The sequence below is a fragment of the Monodelphis domestica genome, chromosome 4 (assembly GCF_027887165.1).
Source record: "Monodelphis domestica isolate mMonDom1 chromosome 4, mMonDom1.pri, whole genome shotgun sequence".
Lineage (NCBI taxonomy): Eukaryota > Metazoa > Chordata > Mammalia > Didelphimorphia > Didelphidae > Monodelphis > Monodelphis domestica.
In genome coordinates, this window is record NC_077230.1 from 295,713,810 (window position 1) to 295,738,730 (window position 24,921).

At 35.8% G+C, this 24,921-nt stretch overlaps 1 protein-coding gene across 2 annotated transcripts in view; it reads right to left on the reverse strand.

Annotated features, from left to right (window-relative positions):
* MTMR6 (myotubularin related protein 6) overlaps positions 1 to 24,921 on the reverse strand; it is a 66,857-nt gene that overhangs the window by 15,107 nt on the left and 26,829 nt on the right. Inside the window, exons 3-7 of one of the 2 annotated variants that reach the window (XM_007495231.3) lie at positions 13,118 to 13,280; positions 10,637 to 10,794; positions 9,484 to 9,612; positions 4,719 to 4,853; positions 1,157 to 1,270 (exon numbers count right to left, since the gene is read on the reverse strand). In XM_007495231.3, coding sequence (XP_007495293.1) covers positions 1,157 to 1,270; positions 4,719 to 4,853; positions 9,484 to 9,612; positions 10,637 to 10,794; positions 13,118 to 13,280 — 699 coding nt within the window. The remainder of the gene's footprint in view (positions 1 to 1,156; positions 1,271 to 4,718; positions 4,854 to 9,483; positions 9,613 to 10,636; positions 10,795 to 13,117; positions 13,281 to 24,921) is intronic. The other variant, XM_007495232.3, reaches the window with a different exon arrangement.

Consider the following 24,921-nt stretch of genomic DNA (forward strand, 5'->3'; position numbering starts at 1 on the left):
GATTATTAATTTTCACAAAAAGATGTAAGCATGATATTTTTAGTTAGCAGATACCTTAAAGTGTTCTCTTGTTAAATTTAATTAATAAAAATGGGTCAATTAAAAAAAAACCTATTTAAAACAAGTGGAAATGTTACTAGTTTTTTCTTAATGAAGAAAAATAGTTCTAGAAAAATATAGATCTTTTCAACAAGAAATCCCTGATTGAAATCCCACATGTTAAATTAATAGAGGGTAAACGCCTAATGACTAAGGATTGAAGAGTTGAGACTTAAGCTACCTTATTGCTTAATATACCCATAAAATTTTTATAATGTACATTTTTCATATACTGTATAGGACAATTTTCACTTATCACAATTATATATAATTACATAATTAAAGTGCTACACCAAAACATAAATGAATATTTTTTAAATTCTTACATACCTTTTGGTTATTACATGACACAATGGAAAAAATTATTAAATTTACTTATGTTTATAAGATACAGTCTAAGGGACCAAAAGAGAAGGTAGCTTAATCAATCATTTAATCTAGTCCATAGACTGATAATCACTACTTATGGCAGAGCTACTCATTTACTGATAACTCAGAGCTTGTAACAGCTAAATTATTTTTCAAAGGAGCCACATACAAAACTGCTTACAAATTATCACTACCAGACTTCAAGCCTGATGAATAAAACATTCAAAGGAAAGTGTACAGAAAAAACAGGTACACAAAGAGAGAGTTGAGAACAAAGAAATTTACATGTATGAAAAGTAAATCACTCTCCCATCTGATTTTTTAAATGTCTTGCATTATGATAAATTGCTATGTATACTGACTGAATAAGAATCAGTTCTAACCAATAATTCCACCCATCAAACTAAGCCCAAAATATAAAACTAAAGTCTTTCTTACTGGAAATGTCACCAATACTTTTGGTCCTAAAGCATAATTTAAAGAAAACCATTTTCACACATTAGAAGCTTTATAAATTTATACATTTTCTTCCCTTTGATATTTCATAATATTAGTCATTAAGTTCAACTCATCTTCCTTTTCAACTTCTTTTCATTTGCGACTGCAGGATGAAGCAAATTATGTCTAAAACAACTATTATTCCTTTCAAAAGCTGCCTAAGAATAGTCTTGGGCTCTAGATCGCTCACTCGCGCTTTCTCATCGCTTTCTCTTATTTTTTCATCTCTCCAGATTTTTGAAGAAATCCTCACTACAATTCTGCCAATGTCCTTTTTTGAAGCCCACCAGCTCTGCATGCGAGGCTATAATAAAAATTAAAAGTAATGTTAAGTATTAAGATCTAAATGGAAAAGTTAAAATTAGTTTAATGTTCAGCACCCAATGTGAATTGATTTTAATTTTATAACCAAGAAAAAAAATATTCAGGGATTAAGCCTATGTATCAAAATTTAATCCTACAAGTCAGGCATTTATTATATGATATTTTTATTCCTCTGGTCTAGTTTCCTAAAATAATTCTCCAACTGTTTTCCTAAATCTTTTATGCATGCTTAATTCTCTCTAATTAAAAGGTCAATATTTCATTAGTTGGGAAATTTCTCTAATTAGCTCCACTAAAAAGGAAGACTTCTAGATGGTCTCATCTTCAAAAAAAAATGTGCTTTTACTCCTGCATAGCAATAAGCTAGAATTACAAATGCACATCATTAACAAAATCCATTTTACATGGAAATTGAACCTCTTAACTCAAATAAACATAATTTTTTTCACACTGAAATATAACTTAATCATTATTGTATAAATGTCTATACTTGGGTCAACCTATATCACTCAATTGCCCTACAATTAAGAAAAAAAATGTTATGAAAACTAATACCTAATGGACTGAATCATTGCTTATACTGCTTAGTAGATTAGGCAAATTTTTATAATCCACAATTTAAAAATATCAATTTTTACTCATCACAATCACAATCATTAAACCGCTATATCAATTAAGCATAGAAACATGCAAAATGAGACTTGCTGGAACCTAACAAATCAAAAATAACTCCTAATACAAAATTTCCATGAAACACACTAAGATCACTAAAAATAACCAAGCTTCCAAAGGTTCACAGGTTTCATACACATATACCAAAATATATTTAAAGATGATCATTCTGGGTTGCTAGAAAAATATTTTTCATCTGTGGTGCTACTCTGGATTGATGTCCTGCAACATTATTTAATAGACTGTGGGGGTAATTTTAATCCTATGTGAGGAAAAGGGTAAGGATCTGTAATTTGAGAGATGATATGGTTACTGCTTCTTCTTACTGTCTTTAGAGTTCCAAAAGAAGTATACTACCTGACTTTTCTTATATCTGTGGTAAAGGAAAAAAGATGCCTCACCATGTGCCAAAAAAAGCAGCTTAAATGTAAAGGATGTCCTGAATTTCAAGCAAATAAATAGCTATAGGAAAAGTTATATGCCCTATTCCATAACAGCTTTATAAACTGATTAAAGTATTGTTTTTAAAAGTCTTGGGTTCATCTATTATAGAGAAATGCAAATCAAAACAACTCTGAGGTATCACCTCATACCTAGCAGATTGGCTAACATGACAGCAAAGGAAAGTAATAAATGTTGGAGGGGATGTGGCAATGTTGGGACATAAATGCATTGCTGGTGGAGTTATGAATTGATCCAACTATTCTGGATGGCAATTTGGAACTCTGCCCAAAGGGCGATAAAAGACTGTCTGCCCTTTGATCTAGCCATAGCACTGCTGGGTTTATACCCCACAGAGATAAACAAGGGAAAAGACTTGTACAAAAATATTTATAGCTACACTCTGTGGTGGCAAAAAACTGGGAAATGAGGGGGTGCCTTTTGATTGGGGAATGGCTGAACAAATTGTGGTATATTGATGATGGAATACTATTGCACTAAAGAAATAATGGACTGGAGGAATTCCATGTGAACTGGAATGACCTCCAGGAATTGATGCAGAGTGAAAGGAGCAGAACCCGGAGAATGTTGTACACAGAGACTGATACACTGTGGTACAATCGAATGTAATGGACTTCTCTACTTTCTGAGGGACTTGTGAGAAAGAACGCTATCCACATCTAGAGAAAGAACTGTGGGAGCAGAAACACAGAAGGAAAACAACTGCTTGATCACATGGGTCGATGGGGATATGATTGGGGATGTAGACTCTAAATGATCACCCTAATGCAAATAATATGGAAATAGGTCTTGTTCAATGACACATGTAAAACCCAGTGGAATTGCACGTTGGCTACAGAAGGGGGTTGGGAGGAGGGGAGAGAAAGAATATAAATCATGTAACAGTGGAAAAATATTCTAAATTAATTAAATAAAAATGTTTTCAGATTAAAAAAATTAAAAAAATGAAAGTCTTAAGTTCTTGATGTGTGGTTACTGGACCATTTTATAAGAAGTGATGGGTAAATTCAACTATCTTACCAGTTAATCAGTCAAGGAACCAAATAGTATACTGACTTGCCACTTTTGAATTTTCCAAAATTATTATTTTGTCATGCAAACAATTTCAATGTAACCCTCCATAAAACCCTCAAAAAATTTATAAAATCCTATGAATGAGCTACATCTCAAATGTACTCTATAATTCTGACAGATAAATATAATCAATGTAGTAGGTAGATTTAACAAATTTTTCTTAAACAAATACAAAAATGGTTTTTCAAATGTTTGAGGCGGGGGCAGCTAGGTTGCTCAGTGGATTGAGAGTCAAGCCTAGAGATGGGAGGTCCTGGGTTAAAATCTGGACTCAGATACTGCCTAATCTTGTGACCCTGAGCAAGTCACTTAACCCCCACTGCCTAGCCCTTACCAATCTTCTTTCTTAGAACCAATACATAGTATTGATTTCTAAGATGGAAGGTAAGGGTTTAAAAAAATGTTTTGGGGTCCTATATTTCTTTCAATATAAATGCCATAAGTTGAAAACTAAATTGACACTCTCTAGTTAAGATACTTGAGAAAGAGTTGAAAGTATTGAAAATTCCTAGAAATTTAATTAAGAATACTTAATGGCAACTTTATTTCACAGAGTATCCCCAAAAGAAAATAACAAATTATATTTGCCCACTTTACCACAACTGACAGTACATACACTATAAGCATGTTAGTCAATTGATATTCCTTAAATATTTTATATAAAAATGTTTATTTTTTAACTCCATACAAAGCTATCTCAAGGCTAGTCTAGTTATATTTTATGACCCCTCCAATTATTTACATTTTCATGTCACTTGAAACTTAAGCAACTTTGAATGTTATAGTCAATTTTGAACTTAATAAGGCTTCTTCCTAAGTTTATAATAGGTTTTTACATCACAGATACATGCAATGAAGACAGTAGCTTTGAAAATTTCCCCACTTTGAGTTGCTATATTTTTTCCCATTTTCAGAAAAACTATCTTTAATAAAAGAAGGTAAATGCTCCCCACATATGATGACTATGTAGTCCTGTCCTTTTGTAGCTAGTAAATAATTCAATTGCCAAATATAGGTGAATTACTAGCAATAAGACCAAAAACATCAATTCACATTCAAGGAAGATTAAAATACTTTATAACAATGTTACTATTACCATGATTTGAATTTTAAATTAAGATCTAAAAATAAAAATACACACCTTTCACAACTCATATTTTAGCATTAGGAATATTTTATTTAAAAGATAAATACTATTTCACACTATTAGAGATACATACTTTAGGTCTGGTGTCCATGACATACATATACCGATTGCTTGGGTTGGCTTTGCTGATGGCTTGCAACATGTGTTCATCCTCCAGACACCTGGCACTGAAACCTGAGAGAGGCTGACTACATCTGCAAATGGCAGCCTAATTTTAAAAAAGGGGAGGAGGAAAAATATAAATTATATAAATATCACTAAAATATGTTTTAGAAATACTGAAAATAAATAAGAAAAAATTCACTTAATTTAAAAATGAGTTCATAATACCAATTGGACATTAGTTTTAAGATACTCTCAAAACTACTTTCTAATATTTTGACAACTATTTGCAGTAAGTTTCTCTAATAAAGGTCTCATTTCAGATTTATAAGAGTGAGAGCCATTCTCCAATTGATAAATCATCATAAGATATGACGCAGTTTTTCAGAGGATGAAATCCAAGCTAAGAATGGCCATTTTATTTTATTTTTTAAAGTATTGAGTACTGGTTCTGAGGCAGAAGAGTGGTAAGGGCTGGGGAATGGAGGTTAAGTGACTTGCCCAAGGACACACATCTACAAAGTATCTGAGATCACATTTGAACTTAGGACCTCCTCTCTCTAAGTCTGGCTCTCAATCCATATACCTCACTACTCCCCCAACCCCTAGTCATATTTTTAAAATGTTCTAAATTATTATTAGAAAAATATCTATTAAAACAATTCTGAGATATCAAAAATAGCCCCCCTCCCATAAAAAAAGCAAGCTGATAAATGCTGGAAGGGCTGTGGGAAAATAGTTACATGCATTAATACAATTTTTGTGGAACTGTGAATTGGTCATTCTAGAAAGCAATATGGAACTATGACCCAAAACTATTAAGCTGCACCTACCTGTTGGTCTAGTAATACCATTGCTAGATCTATACCCCCAAGAAATCAAATAGAGAAGAAAAAGACACATTCTTACAAAAATATAGCATCCCTTTTTGTGTGGCAAAGATTTAGAAACCATTTAATTAGGGAATGGCTAAGCATATTAGAGTATATGAATGGAACAGTATTAAGAAATGAACTGGAGGGGGCAGCTGGGTGGCTCAGTGGATTGAGAGTCAAGCCTAATGACAGGAGGTCCTAGGTTCAAATCTGGCCTCAGACACTACCCAGCTGTGTGACCCTGGGCAAGTCACTTAACCCCCATTGCCTAGCCCTTACCAGTCTTCTGCCTTGGAGCCAATACACAGTATTGTGTGTATACAGTATTGGCTCCAAGACTAAAGGTAAGGGTTTAAAAAAAATGAAGCGGATAATTTCAGAGAAACCTAGAAAGACTTAAATGACCTCATGCAAAGTGAAATGAGCAGAACCAGGAGAATAATTTATATGATAATATTGTAAAGGCAAACAACTGTGAAAAATTTAGATACCTTGATCAACAGAATTCCAGAAGATTCATGAAGAACCATGTTAATCATGTTCTCATAGAGAGGTGATAGATTCAGAGTGCAGTTAGCTATAAACAGATATATTTAAAATGTTTTTGTACAAAAACAATGTTAGGATTTTTTCACCTGACTAGACATGTTTGTGAGAAGTGTTTGTCTTTCTTATTCTCTCAAGGGGGAAGATGGAGAGAAAGGAAGATCTTTATGGGAAGGAAAAAAAAAACCTATTATGGGCCAGGCATTATGCTAGGAGCTAGGGATACAAAGAAAAAAATAAAATAGTTCTTGCTCTCAAGAAACTTACATTATATTAGGGGAGATGACATAAAAAGTATAAATATATACAAAATAAAAATAATATAAACAGAAGACAATTTAGAAAAACAATACACTAGCAGCTGAGAACAGGAAAGGTGTTTTTTTTTTTTTGGTAATAATGCTTGAATTGGAAAAGTATTCAACACATGGAAGATGGACAATATAAAGGTTTTAAGATTAAGAGATGGAGTGCTGTTTTGAGAGAGCCAAAAGGGTCAATTTGGGTGAACTGCAGAGTGTGGGATGAGTCACAGTATAAAATGAGGCTAGGAGAGTAAGTTGGGGCCAGGTTGTGAAGGACTTTAGGAGCCAAAAAGAAGAGGTTATACTTTAACCTAAAATCAACAAGGACTCCCAAGAGTGTACTGGGTTAGAGGCATGGCATAGTCAGATCTACACTTAAGAAAAATCACATTAGCAGTGATGGAAAGAATGAACTGAGACAAGACTTGAAGCAGGTAGCCTAATTAAGAAGCTACTACAATATTCCAGGCAAGAAAGGACAAGGGCCTGAACTAAAGTGATGAGTGTCTGAGTAGTAAGAAGAGGACAGGTGAGAGAGATGTTTTGGAGGTAACAAGCTTGATTCAGTAACTGGTAAGATATTTGGGATAAAGGAGAGAGAAGGGTTGAATGTAGCAATGAAGTTGTGTTTTTGAGTGAATAAAAGAACATTATTCTTTCCTAGTTTGCTTCTTGATTACTCCTCAGTCTCCTTTGCTGGCTCATCATCCATATCATGATGACTCACAACTAATTGTTGGTCCTCCTCAGGATTGTGCTAAAGCTCTACATTTTGCATCAGCTGCCCTGCTTGGTTCAACTCCAGGAACAAGATGTCATTCCCAGAATAAGCTTATCACTTCTAAACTCACCACCATGTTGCTAAGACAAGTTTCCACTTTTTTGACTGACTCCATCTCCCTATCCTCTGATAGGAAGGCAGAGTATCAAACTCCTCCTAATGCCTTCCTTTATACAGAGCAAAAACTGTATTACCAGATCATCCCACTTTGTGTCTACTGCCCTGATTGGTTTTAACTCCAAGGAAAAAGATACCCATGTACAGGGTATTCCCTGGTGTCTCATCCCATCATCCTTTCTTCTCCCATCCTCCTACTTTCCTGACTCCTTTTAATATGTTGACTCCTCCTTTATATTGTAAGTTTATTGAAGGTAGGGACTGTCTCTTTTTATTAAATGTATTGCCAGTTCTTAGCACAGTGCCACACATATCACAGGTGCTTAATAAATGCTTATTGAACTGGATGGATTTGTTGGAGAACCTCTTCCTTTCTCCCTCTACACTTTCTAGGTAACTTCATCAGTTCCCATGGGCTTAACTATAATCTCTATGCAGATGATTCCCAGATCTTGTGAAGACTGGATTTAGCTATCTCCTGATTGTATCAATGAAGATACTTAGCTCTTTTTTATTGTGAAGATAAAATTGTAATCTCCTGATTGTAACAATGAAGGTACTTAGCTCTTCCTTTATTGTGAAGCTAGGATTGTAAGCTACAATCTATTTTTAGATTTTAACTACAAAAAAGGTGTCAAGTAACCCAAAAAGATAAAATCTAACCAAAGAAGGTGAGAACTAAAGAATGGACAGTCCTGGAGAAAAGTGTATGCTGTGATTGGTAAATGTGAAAATTTAGAGGAGGTGACACAAGGTGACACAAGAGAAAAAGGTCTTAAAAATAGAGGAAAAAAAGACTGAAGAAAACAGTCAGTCACCCAGGCTTAGAGTGAAGGATTAGTCACTCAGAGCTGAAGGGAAGATGGACATTCGGAGATTCGGGCACTGACTCAGATTTTACTGCATAAATTGCCCACTGGATACTTCAAACTGTATGTCCCAGAGGTGTGACACACTCAGAATGATCAAAACTGTTTTCGTCATCTTTCCCAAAAAACCTTTCCCTTTTAAATTTCTCTATTTCTGAAGAAGGCACCACCACCTTTCTAGTTATAGTTTCTGATCTTACCTTTATCCTGCACTACTCACTTTTTCTCAACCAAATATACAATCAGTTGTGAATCTTTCCATTTCTACTTTTGCAGCATCTTTCAGATCTAACCCTTTTTTGTACTCACTATCTTAATTCAGGCTCTTATCACCTCTTACTTAACTAAATTATTGTAACAATGTCTAAGTTGTTCTCCCTCCTCTGTTTAGCTTCTAAAGCCTGAGACAACTCACACTCAACCTAGCTTTCCAGTCTTGTAAAACACTTCTTCCCCTCCAATAATCCTCAAAACAACCAAGTTGGTCTCCTCTCTATTCCTTACTCACAACTCTGCCTCTTCTTGATACTTTTTCAATGGTCAAGCTACATACCTAAAATCTACTGTCTCTTTACCTTCACCTCAATACATCTTTCTCTTATTTTAAGAAGCAGTTCAAGTACCACCTACTACATGAAATAAGCCCGTCCTCAGCCTTCACAATAGCCAGTAACCTCTTTCCAAAAGTGTAATGCATTTAGCTAATTTGTATATAATTAACTTTATACTTGGCTGTATATATTTTTATGAATATCTATTGACTCTCCTATTAGAATATAAATCCTTAGGAATAGGGATTGCTTCATTTTTTGAACTTGTATTCATAGGACTTACTACTATGCCTGACACATAATAAGTAACTAATAAGTACTTGCTGATTAAAACTCAAAAAGGCCTGCCCATTCTGGACTCCTCACTCTTATCCATGTCCTCTTAGAAGTTCACCAGAGGGAGGTCCTTAAACCTTCTCTGGAAGCCTATATTTCCTTATCTGTAATATAAGGTTAAACAATAGGATCTTTGCAGTATCTCCCAATTGTAAATTTATATTCTTAGACACTACAAATTACTAATTTTCTAATCTGTCTGTTTTACTCTAAGTTTTTTAAAACTTAATTTAAAAAATGAAACCTGGAATTTTTCTTGAGAACGTTAAGTTTTTGGACCTAGCTTCTATGACTTTATTACTGAAATTTGAATACAGATTGTAATTCAGTCATAATGAAATACAAAAAATTTGTACCTCTTTATCTTGATGATAATATGATAGTACTGGGAATCTTCCTTTGCTCCGGAACTTGGAACTACCAACAATTATTGGCTTGTTTGCTGTCTTGGGAACATAAAGGTCTCTGGGATAGGTTTCACAAATCTGTAATAGAGCAACTAAATTTAACCATTTGATTCATATTCCAAAAATAATCAAAATAAAAGCCTAACTCTAACTCCCAAGGTATCACCTCATATTTATCAAACTAGCAAAGTTCCTAAAAAGTAGAAAAGTATTTTTGGAGAAGTTCTAGAAAGATAGATGTGCTAATTTACTGCCAGTAGAGCATAAATTGTTTCAACTCTTCTGAAAAACAATTTGGAATTATGTAAGAAATTACTAGATTGTCAATTTTGCTTAACCCAGAGATTCTACGGTTATAACTATATGCCAAGAAGGTTATTCACAGCAAGAAAAGGCCATTTGTATACAAAAATGTTCCCACCATTACATGTGTCCAAACAAAATATATGCCCAACAATTCAGGGAAGGTTGGACAAATGATAAATATGAACAATTTGGAGAATCATGGGAAGATTTCTATGATCTGATGAGAAGAAAAAAATCTCAAATAAATAGTCAATCACAAATAAAAGTCAACTTGGAGAGATAATAAAACTCCAAATAAATAAAATAATCCATATCAGAGTTATAGAATACTTTCTTTCCTTCCTTTCTATTATCAATGGAAAAAGGAACTGGAGTGGGCCGAAATGTTTGGAATGTATTTTGTAAGGAGATTTGCTATGATGTTATTATGTCATAACAAAATGTATCAATAAAAATACTTGAATTCTTTTTTAAAAAGATATTAAGTGCAGTGTTATAAGAAATCGTTAGTTCCACAATGATAATAATAAGTCATAAATGGGTAACTAGCCAAACAACCTCACGGCAGAGATTTTTTACTTTACAATGGAGTTTTGGTTACAACACATTAAATAATATATTACAAAATGTGACTGAAATAATTTTTCATAGAGGATGACTATATTGAAATATATACAAATCTATAAATCTTACCATACCATTCTCTTACTCTTATCCTTTTCCTCCCTTCCTACCCTTCATCCCCAAACACACATGACTTTGGATTCTTTTAGGGAAAGTACCAACCCAGATTTACCTTGTAGTCTCGATTTGCATCAGATAACTGCCAGCTTAAACTGGGAATTCCCATTCTTCTGTATTCCTCAGTCAAGTCAATGAGTTGCCAACCCTGTACTCTCTCAGACTCATTTTGTTTGGGATTATAAGAAAATGCATAGAGGTCTTCATATTTAGCTATTTAAAAAAATAATATGCAATCGTTGAAAGGAACAATTTGAGCAAAAAAAATTAAAATTTTAAAATGAGTAAAATGTTTTTAAGGGTTTTCCGATGATAAAAAAAGAAAAAAATCTACAAAGAGATGTTCATTGTTTAAGACCATTTAAACAAAACCTTATTTTTAAATTTTTTTGATTCAAATTATATATAGTTGACCAAAGGCTTATATAGCAACTTAAAAATTATTTTTAAATGATTTGGTAATTCAGTATAAAATTTAGTAAACTAAAAAAAGCTTTAGATGAATAAGCATACTATAAATTCAATTTATCTTCAAAGCATTTTCTTGATATTAAAAAAAATATTATAAACAACTAGGAGCACCAGCAGCTAACCTATCTGTCCATCCACCATCTCCCCCAAATGAGGCAAACTGTATTTAGGCAACAGGGACTGTGATTTAAAAAAAACAAACTTGAGAAAAGTAAGAGAATGTATATCTCCTAAAGGAAGTGGGAGACAAGGAGAAAGATACAATGATGATTCTGGGGCTTACAAACTAAGAAAGAACAAAAGTTGCAGGAAACTCAAAAAAGACAACTATCCAGCCAACAGCCACTGAACGCTGCTAGAATCAGACTTTAATATGTGTGAAGATTAAATTTAACACTCCCCTGATTATAACAATGAAATTAATTAACTCTCCCCTGATTGAGAAGATTAAATTGTAACCCAATACTATTTTTTAGAATACCCTACTTAAAACTGAGTATGGAGATCTGCCCATTTTTAGATCTAATTACCAAAAGTGTAAACATCCCACTTAATCAATGAGTGGGAGGTCTGTGACCCATGTGTACGTTAGTGGGTGACAAATGAGAATCGACTGACTGCCTTCTGGGCAGTCCTAGTGCAGAGCATCAACTGTGATTGGTACACGTAAAATTAGGGGAAGACATAGGAAGTGACACAAGAGAAAATGTCTTTAAAAGGGAGTGACAACTTCCTGAAGGAATGCAATTTTTCATGCTTTTGAGTTGAGGCTGGTGAAGAGGGGCAGAAGAATCTGCTGATTGGACCTGAGACTCTGTTCCTTAGACTCACACATAGTGAGTCTAAAGAGACTTCCCCAGGTCCTGGGCTACAAGGGCTGAGGCCTATCCGGTTGAGGATTAAACTCCCCTTCCTGAGTTGAGCCAGGGGGCCAGAGATAAATTACTTGGTGTTTAGGCTAGATATCTTACCTTATCCTCTCTCTGAATTCTTACTTCACTCTTTCTACAATTTGTAAATAAATTATAAATAAACCTCTTAGGAATAAATTAAATTCCTGGTGACCACACTCTTAAATAATCCAGTCCAACCCTTTCAAAAATAACCCCCTTTTCCCCTTACATGTGACTTCCATGACTTGTATGGGAGAGGAAAAGGAAGGAAATAGAATCAGAGAACATTGTAAATAAAACTGCTCACAACTCATCTTAAAAAGCTAGATCTGATCAGTTTTTTTTAAGTGCCTAAGTATTAAGTACTCAATTCTGGCTCACAGGAATATATACACGGTGAAACTTTAGTAAGAAGAGAGAGTCCTTCAGAATCCCAAAGCTAAAAGTATGATTAAAGATCACTCCCAGCTTTCTATATTACTACAGATTTTGGGACATTTTTGTTAAGCATATTATTATCTAAAGTAAGATTCCTATGTTTATCATATTTCAAATAACTACTGCCTCCCTCTCTTTCCTCACCACTGCACATATATACATACCCAGCCAGGGCAGTCTATTTCCTTTGTTATCAGGAATTGTCCACAAGCATGCTAACCTACCTTGTCCAAAGTTTGATGCACTGTAATACCAACCATGATGCCACCTGCCCTACTTTTATGATGCTCATATAAAATTTATTATTGCTCCACTACTTCCCAGTATCTTCAAAAAACATTTAACTGAATCTGCAAAAATGGTATTTTTCTATGTCTTAGTTAATCAGATTACCTCTCTGGGCTTTATTCTAAAAATTCAGATTAGTACTTCTCTATCTCTAGATTATAGCCATTTTATAAGTTAAAGAGTATTCAGGAAACTGCACTTCCAGTTACTTAAAAAAAAAATGTAAACCCTTTCCTTAGAATTAATTCTAAGTGTAGTTCTACAGGAGAATAGTAAGTTCTGAGGGAGGTTAGATAACTTGCTCGGGGTCACAGAGCTAGGAAGTGTCTATATAGCTGCCCCTTAAAATTACTCAAAGTCAAACTGATAATAAGTATTGAAACATTAAATACTAAATCCTCTGTTCCAAAACTGACCCAGTGATTTCTTGGATAAAAGAATCATACCTTGTCTTGAGAGTTGTAGCAAAGAGTTGTAAATATCATGGCAATCTCTTTCTCTTGGAACAATGAAGTGCACAATCCTGAAGTTCTTACACTGAATCACGAGGGGACATCCAGAAGTGGTCAAAGCAAGTTTCTCTACTGCAGCAATATGATGATGCAATATCTATAGCATAAAAGAAACATTTAGATCACCAGGATGAAAACATCCAAGGAATCTATCTTTTTAGGCATGCATAAATTAATATTGTTTAAGATGTTTTCTTTAAAAAAAAGGGACAAAATTATCACAATATGGCAGAATTTCAAAAGCAAAAAAAAAAGTAATAACTCAAATATCTATCTAAAAGTAGTAACCATCTTGTCCATTAGTCTTCACACAGAACTTTCTTTTGTAATTTTCTAATGAATTTAGCATGTAATAACCATTCATTTCAGTTGCCAGTGTTTATATCTTGTCCCTTCCCTAGGCAGTAACTCTTTATGAGGGCAAGGATCTTGTTTTAGCTAACATTTGCATTGCTCCCTGAAACTTGCATAGTGCTCTCTACACACAGCAAGCCCCTGATAAATGTCTGTTATATGAATGAATGCTGTTAATAAATATAAATTAAAAATAAACACTCAAGAGAAAAGCCTTATTAACAAAAGATAAAAGCTACAAATCTGCTTTAGACATATTCTGTCTCATAATCAAAAGCTGATTTTAATACTAATTTCAGAAGACTGAGTTTATTCATACTGATTAAAATATGGCATTTCACTCCTTAAAGTTAATTTTATGACTGTCATTCTCAATTGTTATTAATAAGATATTGCTTTTCAGGGGGTGGTGTCAAGATGGCGGCATAGAGGCAGCTAAAGTTCAGAACTCTGAAAACCCTTCCTCAACCAATTAAAAAAAAATGCTCCTAGGGGACTGAAAACCAAATCTAACAACAGGACAGAGCTAAGGAACCCTCCTGCTGGAGTGAACTTAAAAGCTATGTCCCCCAAAAGCCTGAATTTGAGAAAACTCAGATTTAAAGGGAAGGAAGAAGGAAAGTCCCAGGACCCCTCCCCCACCTACAGTACTTAGCCCCCAGCAGTGGCTGGAATCTCTGGGCTGGCAAGGGCACTAGTCTGAAGGGAGTATCTTGCGGGAAAGATGTGTTAGGCTCAAGGTTCCAAACATGGGTGGCTGGGAGGCAGCTGAAGGAGAAGCACAGAGGAGGCAGCCTAGTCTAAGAAGCGGAGACACTATATTGAAGCATCACTTTCACGGGGTTTTGGCCTCAGGGCACACCCAGCGCTGCAAGTTCAACTGCGCTAGGGTTAAACTCATCAAACCTTCAGAGGGGAGGGAAGCTCAAGCTCCAACACCCCTCCCCCCCCACAGACTGCTCTGAGAGTTTTGTTGACTAAGCTCTAATGGTGAAGGCTGACAGAAAAGCCCAAACCCACAAATCCAGCACATAATGAGAGGAGCAAGAGTTCAAGCAACTACAGGGGGAAAAGAAGGGGAAAATATGAGCAAACAACAGGAAAAGAAAAAATAAATACAATCTACAGCTTCTATCCAGGCAATGAACAAATAGCAAATGTAAAAGAGGAAGCTCAAGGAACACCAAGCAAAAACACAGAAACTCCAGCAAATTGGACAAAGGCTTTGGAAGAACTCAAAACACAATTAAGAGAGGCTGAAGACATTTGGGAAAAGAACTTAAAAAGCAAAATAAGTCATCTAGAAACAGAGGCACTTGAACTAAAATGAGAAAATAGTGTCTTGAAAGCCAAAATTAATCAGATTGAAAATGAGGCAAAGGAGATGAATGACCAAAAACCCAGGGATAAAATTCAGTCTTTAAAAACCAGAATACAACAATTAGAAGCGACTTCACAAGGCAGCAGGAAACTATAAAATAAAACCAAAAGAATGCAAAAATTGAGGAAAATATGAAATATCTCATTCACAAAACAGAAGATTTAGAAAATCATTCCAGGAGAGACAACTTAAGAATCACTGGTCTACCAGGAGACCATGACAAAAGAAAAAGCCTGGACATCATCCTATAATATCTAAGAAACTACCCCGACATTCTAGAACAAGACGGAAATGTGGAGATTGAAAGAATCCACAAATCACTTCCTTTATTTAATCCCCAACTGTCAACACCAAGGAAAGTTATAGCCAAATTAAAGAACTGCCAGACCAAGGAAAAAATATTACAAGCTGCTAAGAAGAAGTCATTCAGTTACCATGGTACTACAGTTAGGATAACACAGGATCTGACTGCATCTACACTGAAGGACCAAAAGGAATGGAATATGATATTCAGGAAACCAGGGAACTACATCTACAACCAAGAATCAACTACCCAACAAAACTGACTATATTCTTACAGGGGAAAGTATGGACATTTCATAAAATAGAAGGATTCTAAGCATTCGTAAAGAAAAGACCAGATCTAAACAGAAAATCCGATGCCCAAACACAAAACTCAAAAGAATCATCAAAAGATAATTAAGAAAGGGGGAAAAACAAAACAAAACAAAAAACAAACTTTTCTTAAGGGACCCAATGAGTTAAAATGATATGTATCCCTACAAGAAAAGAGGATATTGGTAACTCTTAAAAATTGTTATTATCACCTGGGTAGCTAGAAGAATTATATTTAGAGGGAACAATGACAAACTGTATAGGATGAAATGTCAAGACATAAATATGTATATAGATATATGTATACATAAATATATACATAGGTATATATATGCACATATATATACACATACAACTAAAGTTTTAAAAAGGTTAATACTAAGAGAAATTGAAAAAGAAAGAAAATGGGGTAAATTTATATATCACAAAGAAGCACATGGCGGGAGGGGGTGTGGAAAGGAAAGAAGACTGACAGTTGGTGGGGGAAGGGGCATCTGAGAGTGGCAGTTGGGTCTTGTGACTAGCACATCCCTCCTGCCGGGAGTGGCAGTTGTGTCTTGTGACCAGCTGTAGCATACCAGGCATGGAAGTATGGTTGATGTATTAAATACTTGATCAGAGCAGTTAATGATCAATGTATAGGCAGTTCTAAGGGCAAGAGAATTCCTGGACCTAAGCCACAAAAGCTTTGCCCTTACCTTGTCAAACCTCATTCCTCTGAAAAGCGCAGTCAGGTGTATCCCCACCTACTCTGATCTTGTCATTATCTATGCTACCAATGAGAATCAACTATGCTTTGTTACGTATTCATTCATCCTCACTATCTGCAATAAAGCCTGGAGGGAGCGCGTGATTCCTCCTCTTGTTTCCTGCAACCTTGAAGTTCTCTCTACTGTCTTTCTCTTTATCTTTCCTAAGGCCACTCTTGGCCACATGTTTTCTATCTCAGAATTCTTACTTCCACGTGTCAGCATTACTTCTCACATTTTCATTTAATTATCTCTCCAAGGAAAATGTCCTCAGGGATTCACGCCTTCCCTTGCTAAATATTGACTTGTCTGTGTCTCTTATTCTTATTCACCCATTTTCTCAGACTCATTGCTCCTTCTCGAGCCCAAACCCACAAAAGAATATTCTTTTTATAACAGCCGCTGGACGACTGTTATACTAGCACTTCCTTCCTGCCAGGTTTTGACTTCCTTCCTGGTGTGGGAGGAGAGAGGAGCTTGTTCAGCCCAGTCTGGTGTGGTGTGCCTCTTCTTGGTTCAGCACGAAGATTCAGGCCCAATTACTTCTGAAAGTCAGAACTGTTCTTGTTTGCTTCCTGTCTACTACTAAGATTCTGAATCTGACAAAGCAAAGACTGATATAGAGTAGACGGGAGTGGGAGAAACCCTCTGCCAGCCTGTGAGCCTGGTATCAGCTCTGAAGCTGAGAAAAAACTACAATCTCAACTGGATAATAAACTTGATATTATTTGAATTCGCAGTCAGATAAGTGGACTATCTTTTCTAGGCAAAGAGGGAGCTGAACATCAGTTCAGTCATTCAAAGACAAACAGACCTTATAGGACCCCTGCTGCTTCCTCTCTGCCTCACCAAGCAATATTCCCTCTCTCCCCTCAACTCCTCCATACCATGCTATAGACCTCCATTTATCCCCATTTTTCCAATCCCCCCATTTCATCCTTTCCCAATAAATATTACAGGGGAAAGAACATCAATACACTGGAAGGGTGAAGAGGTTGGAGATAGGAAATACTCAATTCTTACATGCACTGAAATTGACTTGAAGAGGGAAGAACAATCAAATACATTGGGGCAGAGAATTGATTTGTGCTCTATAGGGAAGTAGAAGGGTAACAAACAGATTGGTGGGGAGGGAAGCAATACAAGTGAGGGAGAGGGTTGGGGGTGTAGTTTAAAAAGACTATAAAGAAAATAAGAGGGGAATAAGAAGGGAGGTGGGGTAGAAAGGGAAGTAAAATCAGGGTGGGAATTAGGAGGACTAATTTTTTTAAAAGACAACAATGTAGAAGGAAATAATGAAAGAAGAAAGGGCAGGACTAGGAGTGGAAATCAAAATGCTGGGAACTACACAGTTGGAAATCATAACTCTGAATGTGAATGGAATGAACTCACCCATAAAACACAAGCAAATAGCAGAGTGGATTACAAAACAAAACCCTACAATAGACTGTCTACAAGAAACACACATGAGGAAGGCAGACACACATAGGGTAACAGTAAGTGGATGGAGCCAAATCTATTGGGCATCAACTGAGAAAAAGAAGGCAGGAGTCCCAATCATGATATCTAACAAAGCCAAAGTAAAAATAGATCTAGTCAAAAGAGATAGGGAAGGTAATTACATCATGATAAAAGGCTGTATAGACAATGAGGAAATAACAGTACTGAACATGTATGCACCAAATGGCATAGCATCCAAATTTCAAAAGGAGAAACTAGTGGAGATCAAGGATGCAATACATAGAAAAACTATACTAGGGGAGACCTGAACCTTCCTCTATCAGAACTAGATGAATGAAATCAAAAAATAAATAAAGAGGTAAGAGAAGTGAATGAAATCTTAGAAAAATTAGAGCTACTATATATGTAGAGAAAAATAAATAGGGACAAAAAGGAATACACCTTCTTTTCAGCAGCACATGGCACACTCTCAAAGACTGACTATGTACTAGGGTATAAAAACATTGCAAACAAGTGCAAAAGAAAAAAAATAATAAATGCAACCTTTTCAAATCACAATGCAATAAAAATAAAAATTAGCAAGGGCACATGGAGAGGCAAATCAAAAATTAATTGGAAGTTAAACAATATGATTCTCCAAAAAAGGTTAAAAAACAAATCAAAGAAACAATCAATAATTTCATTGAAGAAAATGACAATGATGAGACAACCTTGCAAAATCTATGGGATGCAGCCAAAGCAGTACTGGGGGGAAATTTATATCCTTGAGTTCATATATTAACAAATTAGGGAGGGTGTTATAGTTAAAATGGTTGAGGTCATAAACTGTAAGAGTTAAAATAAAGATATAAATTGTGATAGATATAAGAGTGGGTGAGTAAATTTGTGACTGCAGAAAATATGTTTCACTATAGTGTCTTGGTTTTAAATTAAATATAAGGTGGTTGCCAGGGAATATATTCCCAATTATGAATGTGCCCAAGTCAACTGGGTTTTATAGAGAATTTAATTAATAATACAATGAGTAATCAAAGAAAGAGAGAGAGAGAAAAAAAAAGTATAAGTATGAAGGGTCTTAAGTCAACATGGCCTAGACCTGAGTCTTAAGAGAGAGAGAATCAGTCAGTCTTTTATCACTCACCATAAGATTTGTCCAAGTAAGGGATTCAGAGGGACAGAGTCTCCCCAGAGGGAGTTCCAGCCAGAGTCAGCCTCCCTTGAGAGACCTCCTTAGAGAATTCCTCCAAGAGCTCCTCTCAAGTGATCTCCAAAAGAATCTCCTTCCAAAAGCCTCCAAAACCTCTCCTCAAGAGATCTCCAAAAGGATCCCCTTTCAAGAGATTCTGCTTTTTCTTATATAGGGGGTTTTCTCCTATGTCACCTCCCCTAAGGCCTTACATCTACCAATCACAGTAGACGTTTTCCAAAGGACAACCCATTCTAAAAACACTGCTGGGTTGACTAATCCCCTCAAGAGAAAACCTCTAAGTAAGTTTTCACCTCTTTGCTCCTGGCAAGTTTACAAGTTGCCCGACCTTTATAGGTACCTAGTATCCCATTGTATGAATTCTAAAAACTGGCATGGCTTAAAGAACTCCCTGCCTCATCATAAGCATGGGTCCAAGTACTTTCATTGTTTAGCAAGGAGTTTTCTCCCCTAAAGCAGTCTTAAGTACGGGTGGAGTAGAGGTTCTCCCACTTCTGATCCTGGCGAGTTCTCCCAGTCAAAACGGGGAATGTTCCTGGTAGGGAATTGTTCCAATTGAGAATTCCCTGATGGGGAAATTTTTAACATTCACAAGTCTGAGAATTTACAAGATTTACAAGGGCAGAGGTCAATGAATTGGGCATGCAAATTAAAAAACTAGAAAGTGAACAAATTAAAAATTCTCAGATGAAAACTAAACTAGAAATCTTAAAAATCAAAGGAGAAATTAATAAAATTGAAAGTCAAAGAAGTATTGATTTAATAAATAAGACCAGAAGCTGGTACTTTGAAAAAAACAAATAAAATGTACAAAGTACTAGTCAATCAAATTTAAAAAAGGAAAGAAAACCAAATTAACAATATCAAAGATGAAAAGGGAGAACACACATCTAATGAAGAGGAAATTAAGGCAATCATTAAAAATTATTATGCTCAATTATATAGCAAGAAATATGGCAATATAGGTGACATGGATGAATATTTACAAAAATATAAATTGCCTAGATCAAGAGAAGAAGAAATAGAATTTTTAAATAATCCCATATCAGAAAAAGAAATCCAACAAGCCATCAAAGAACTCCTTAAGAAAAAATCCTCAGGACCAGATGGATTCACAAATAAATTCCATCAAACATTCAAAGAACAACTAATCCCAATATTATACAAACTATTTGGCAGAATAAACAAAGAGGGAGTGCTACCAAATTGTGTTTACAACACAAATATGGTACTGATTCCAAAGCCAGGCAGGTCGAAATCAGAGAAAGAAAACTACAGACCAATCTCCTTAATGACCAAGGATGCAAAAGTCTTAAATAGAATAATAGCAAAAAGACTCCAGGAAGTGATCACGAGGGTTATTCATTATGACCAGGTAGGATTTATGACAGCAATGCAAGGATGGTTCAATATTACGAAAACCATCCACATAATTGACCATATAAATAAGAAAACCAACAAAAATCACACAATTATCTCAATAGATGCAGGAAAAAGCCTTTGACAAAATACAACATTCATTCCTATTGAAAACACTAGAAAGCAAAGGAATAGAAGGACCTTTTCTAAAAATAATAAACAGTATATATCTAAAACCATCAGCAAACATCATCTGCAATGGGGACAAAGTAGAAGCCTTCCCAATAAGATCAGGAGTGAAATAAGGATGCCCACTATCACCTCTATTATTTAACACTGAACTAGAAACAATAGCAGTAGCAATTAGGGAAGAAAAAGAAATTGAAGGTATTAAAATAGGCACTAAGGAGACCAAGCTATCACTCTTTGCAGAAGATATGATGGTCTACTTAAAGAATCCTAGAGAATCAACTAAAAAGCTAGTCGAAATAATCAATAATTTTAGCAAAGATGCATGATACAAAATAAACCCACATAAGTCATAAGCATTTCTATATATTTCCAACACATCTCAGTAGCAAGAATTAGAAAGAGAAATTCCATTTAAAATCAACCTAGACAATGTAAAATACTTGGGAATCTATCTGCTGAGACAAACACAGGAACTATATGAACACAACTACAAAACACTCTCCACACAATTATAACTAGATCTAAACAATTGGAAAAACATTGATTGCTCATGGGTAGGACAAGCTAACATAATAAAAATGACAATCCTACCCAAATTAATTTACTTATTTAGTGCCATATCCATTGAACTACCAAAAAATTTTTTTACTGAAGTAGAAAAAACAATAACAAAGTTTATTTGGAAGAACAAAAGATCAAGGATATCCAGGGAAATCATGAAAAAAAAATGGAAAGGAAGGAGGACTTGCAGTCCCAAATCTCAAACTATATTATAAAGCAGTGCTCTTCAAAACAATTTGGTACTGGCTAAGAGACAGAAAGGAGGATCAGTGGAATAGACTTAGCGTAAATGACCTCAGCAAGACAGTCTATGACAAACCCAAAGACCCCAGATTTGGGGACCAAAATCCACTATTTGATAAAAACTGCTGGGAAAATTGAAAGACAGTGTGGGAGAGATTAGGTCTGGATCAACACTTCACACCCTACACCAAGATAAACTCAGAATGGGTGAATGACTTGAACTTAAAGAAGGAAACTATAAGTAAATTAGGCGAACACAGAATAGTATACATGTCAGACCTTTGGGAAGGGAAAGATTTTAAAACCAAGCAAGACTTAGAAAGAGTCACAAAATGTAAAATAAATAATTTTGACTACATCAAATTAAAAAGGTTTTGTATAAACAAAACCAATGTAACTAAAATCAGAAGGAAAGAAACAAATTAGGAAACAATCTTCATGACAAAAACCTCTGACAAAGGTTTAATTACTCAAATTTATGAAGAGCTAAATCAATTGTACAAAAAATCAAGCCATTTTCCCATTGATAAATGGGCTAGGGACATGAATAGGCAGTTTTCAGTTAAAGAAATCAAAACTATTAATAAGCACATGAAAAAGTGTTCTAAATCTCTTATAATCAGAGAGATGCAAATCAAAACAACTCTGAGGTATCACCTCACATCCAGCAGATGGGCTAACATGACAGCAAAGGAAAGTAATGAATGCTGGAGGAGATGTGGCAAGGTTGGGACATTATTGCACTGCTAGTGGAGTTGTAAACTGATCCGACCATTCTGGAGGGCAATTTGGAATGATGTCCAAAGGGCGATAAAGAACTGTCTGCCCTTTGATCCAGCTATAGCACTGCTGGGTTTGTACCCCAAAGAGATAATAAGGAAAAAGACTTGTACACAAATATTCATAGCTGCGCTCTGTGGTGGCCAAAAATTGGAAAATGAGGGGATGCCCTTCAATTGGGGAAGAGCTGAACAAATTGTGGTATATGTTAGTGATGGAATACTATTGTGCTAAAAGGAATAATAAAGTGGAGGAATTCCATGGAGACTGGAACAACCTCCAGGAAGTGATGCAGAGCGAAAGGAGCAGAACCAGGAGAACATTGTACACAGAGACTAATACACTATGGTACAATCGAACGCAATGTCATTAGTGTCAATGCAATGTCCCTGAACAATCTGCAAGGATCTAGAAGAAAAAACACTATCCACAAGCAAACTGTCGGAGTCAAAACACCGAGGAAAGGCAACTGCTTGACTACAGGGGTTGAGGGGATATGATGGAGGAGAGACTAAATAAACACCCTAATACAAATACAAACAACATGGAAATGGGTTCAGATCAAGGACACATGTGATACCCAGTAAAATCGTGTGTCGGCTATGGGGTTGGGGGGAGGAAAAGAAAATGATCTTTGTTTCCAATGAATAATGTTTGGAAATGACCAAATAAAATAATGTTTAAAAGTAAAGAAAAAGAAAAAGAAAAAAATGCAAAGGAAGGTGGCCTTGCAGTCCTGGATCTCAAACTATATACTATAGAATAGTGGTCATCAAAATGATATGGAACCGGCTAGAAGATAGAAAGAAGGATCAGTGGAACAGACTTGGGGTAAGTGACCTCAGCAAGAGAGTCTATGATAAGCCAAAAATTCCCAAATTTTAGGACCAAAAATCCACTATTTGATAAAAACTGCTGGGAAAATTGTGTGATTTTTACATTTTCTCCATTTTGCTTAGTCTATCACCCAGGAATGTATACACCCATACTACACTCACCTGTGCTAGCAAGTGACAAATCAGAAACAACTGACTGTCCCCTGGACTGTCCTAAGCCAAGCTTGAGCCACCATTGGCACATGTGAGTCACAGGAAGTAACAGACTGGGAAACAATCTTCATAACAAAAACCCCTGACAAAGGTCTAATTACTCAAATTTACAAAAAGCTAAATCAATTGTACAAAAAAATCAAGCCATTCTCCAATTGATAAATGGGCAAGGGACATGAATAGGCAATTTTCAGATAAAAAAATCAAAACTATTAATAAGCATATGAAAAAGTGTTCTAAATCTCTTATATTTAGAGAGATGCAAATCAAAACAACTCTGAGGTATCACCTCACACCTAGCAGATTGGCTAACATGACAGCAAAGGAAAGTAATGAATGCTGGAGGGTATGCAACAAGGTTGGGACATTATTGCACTGCTGGTGGAATTGTGAATTGATCCGACCATTCTGGAGGGCAATTTGGAATGATGCCCAAAGGGCGATAAAAGACTGTCTGCTCTTTGATCTAGCCATAGCAATGCTTGGTTTATACCCCAAAAAGATAAGGAAAAAGACTTGTACAGGAATAATCATAGCTGCGTTCTTTGTGGTGGCAAAAAATTAGAAAATGAGGGGATGGCCTTCAATTAGGGAATGGCTGAACAAATCGTGGTAGATGTTGGTGATGGAATACTATTGTACTCAAATGAATAATAAACTGGAGGAATTCCAGGAAGTGATGCAGAGCGAAAGGAGCAGAACCAGGAGAACATTGTACAGAGACTGATACACTGTGGTATAATCAAAAGAATGGACCTCTCTATTAGCAGCAATGCAGTGATCCTGAACAACTTGGAGGAATCTATGAGAAAGAACACTATCCACATTCAGAGGAAAAACTGTGGGAGTAGAAACACAGAAGAAAACAACTGCTTGATGTTAAATTTAATTGTCATTGGACTTGAATATGTTAATTAGGTGGTTGCCAGGGATTTAATTTCTAAATCCCAAAATGAGTTATTAAAGTAATTGGAATTTATGGTAGTTTATTTACAATAGAGGGAAGATACTAAGGAAGAGAGAAAAGGGGAAAGGGGAAGAAGGGGAGAGGGGGAGAAGGAGAGAGGGGGAGAGGGGGAGAGGGAGAGAGGGAGAGAAGGGAAGAGAGAGAGAGGGAGAGAGAAAGAGGGAGAAAAAGGGGAGAGAGAGAGAGAGAGAGAGAGAGAGAGAGAGAGAGAGAGAGAGAGAGAGAGAGAGAGAGAGAGAGAGAGAGAGAGAGAGGCAGGCTTCTTCTTTCTGGCCTCTTCTGATACCAGTTACTCTGGCTTCTTCTGATACCAGTTAGAATTGCTAAGCCCAAGCCAGGGGAAGAGAGTCTCAAGGTGATGGGCCTTTTCTGGAGATTTCATACCTCCAGAAAGGCAGGGTCACTAAGTCAGCCTTTCACTCACCAATGGTGACTGTCTAAAAGGAAAAGCAGTCTGAGGTCTCCTGTATCAGGGGTCCAGTTCCTCCAGTCCAACTCTGAGTCAGAGAATCCTCCATCCAACTCGAATCTCGAATCAAATATATCTTCTGGCCTCTGGTCCTCTTTTTAAAGATCTTTTTTCCCTTGTGTCACTTCTCCTAAATTTCACATCTACCAATCACAGCAGATGCTTTTCTCTAAGACTACCCACTCTTTAGTTCACACCTTCTTTGGTTAGATCATACCTTTTTGGGTTACTTAACACCTTTTTTTGGTTAGTTCACCTTTTGTGGTTACTTAATACCTTTTTGTAGGTTAAAATGGGTATATCTACTTAAAATACTGAGTTGTCACCTTTTGGGGATTAAAATCTAAAAAT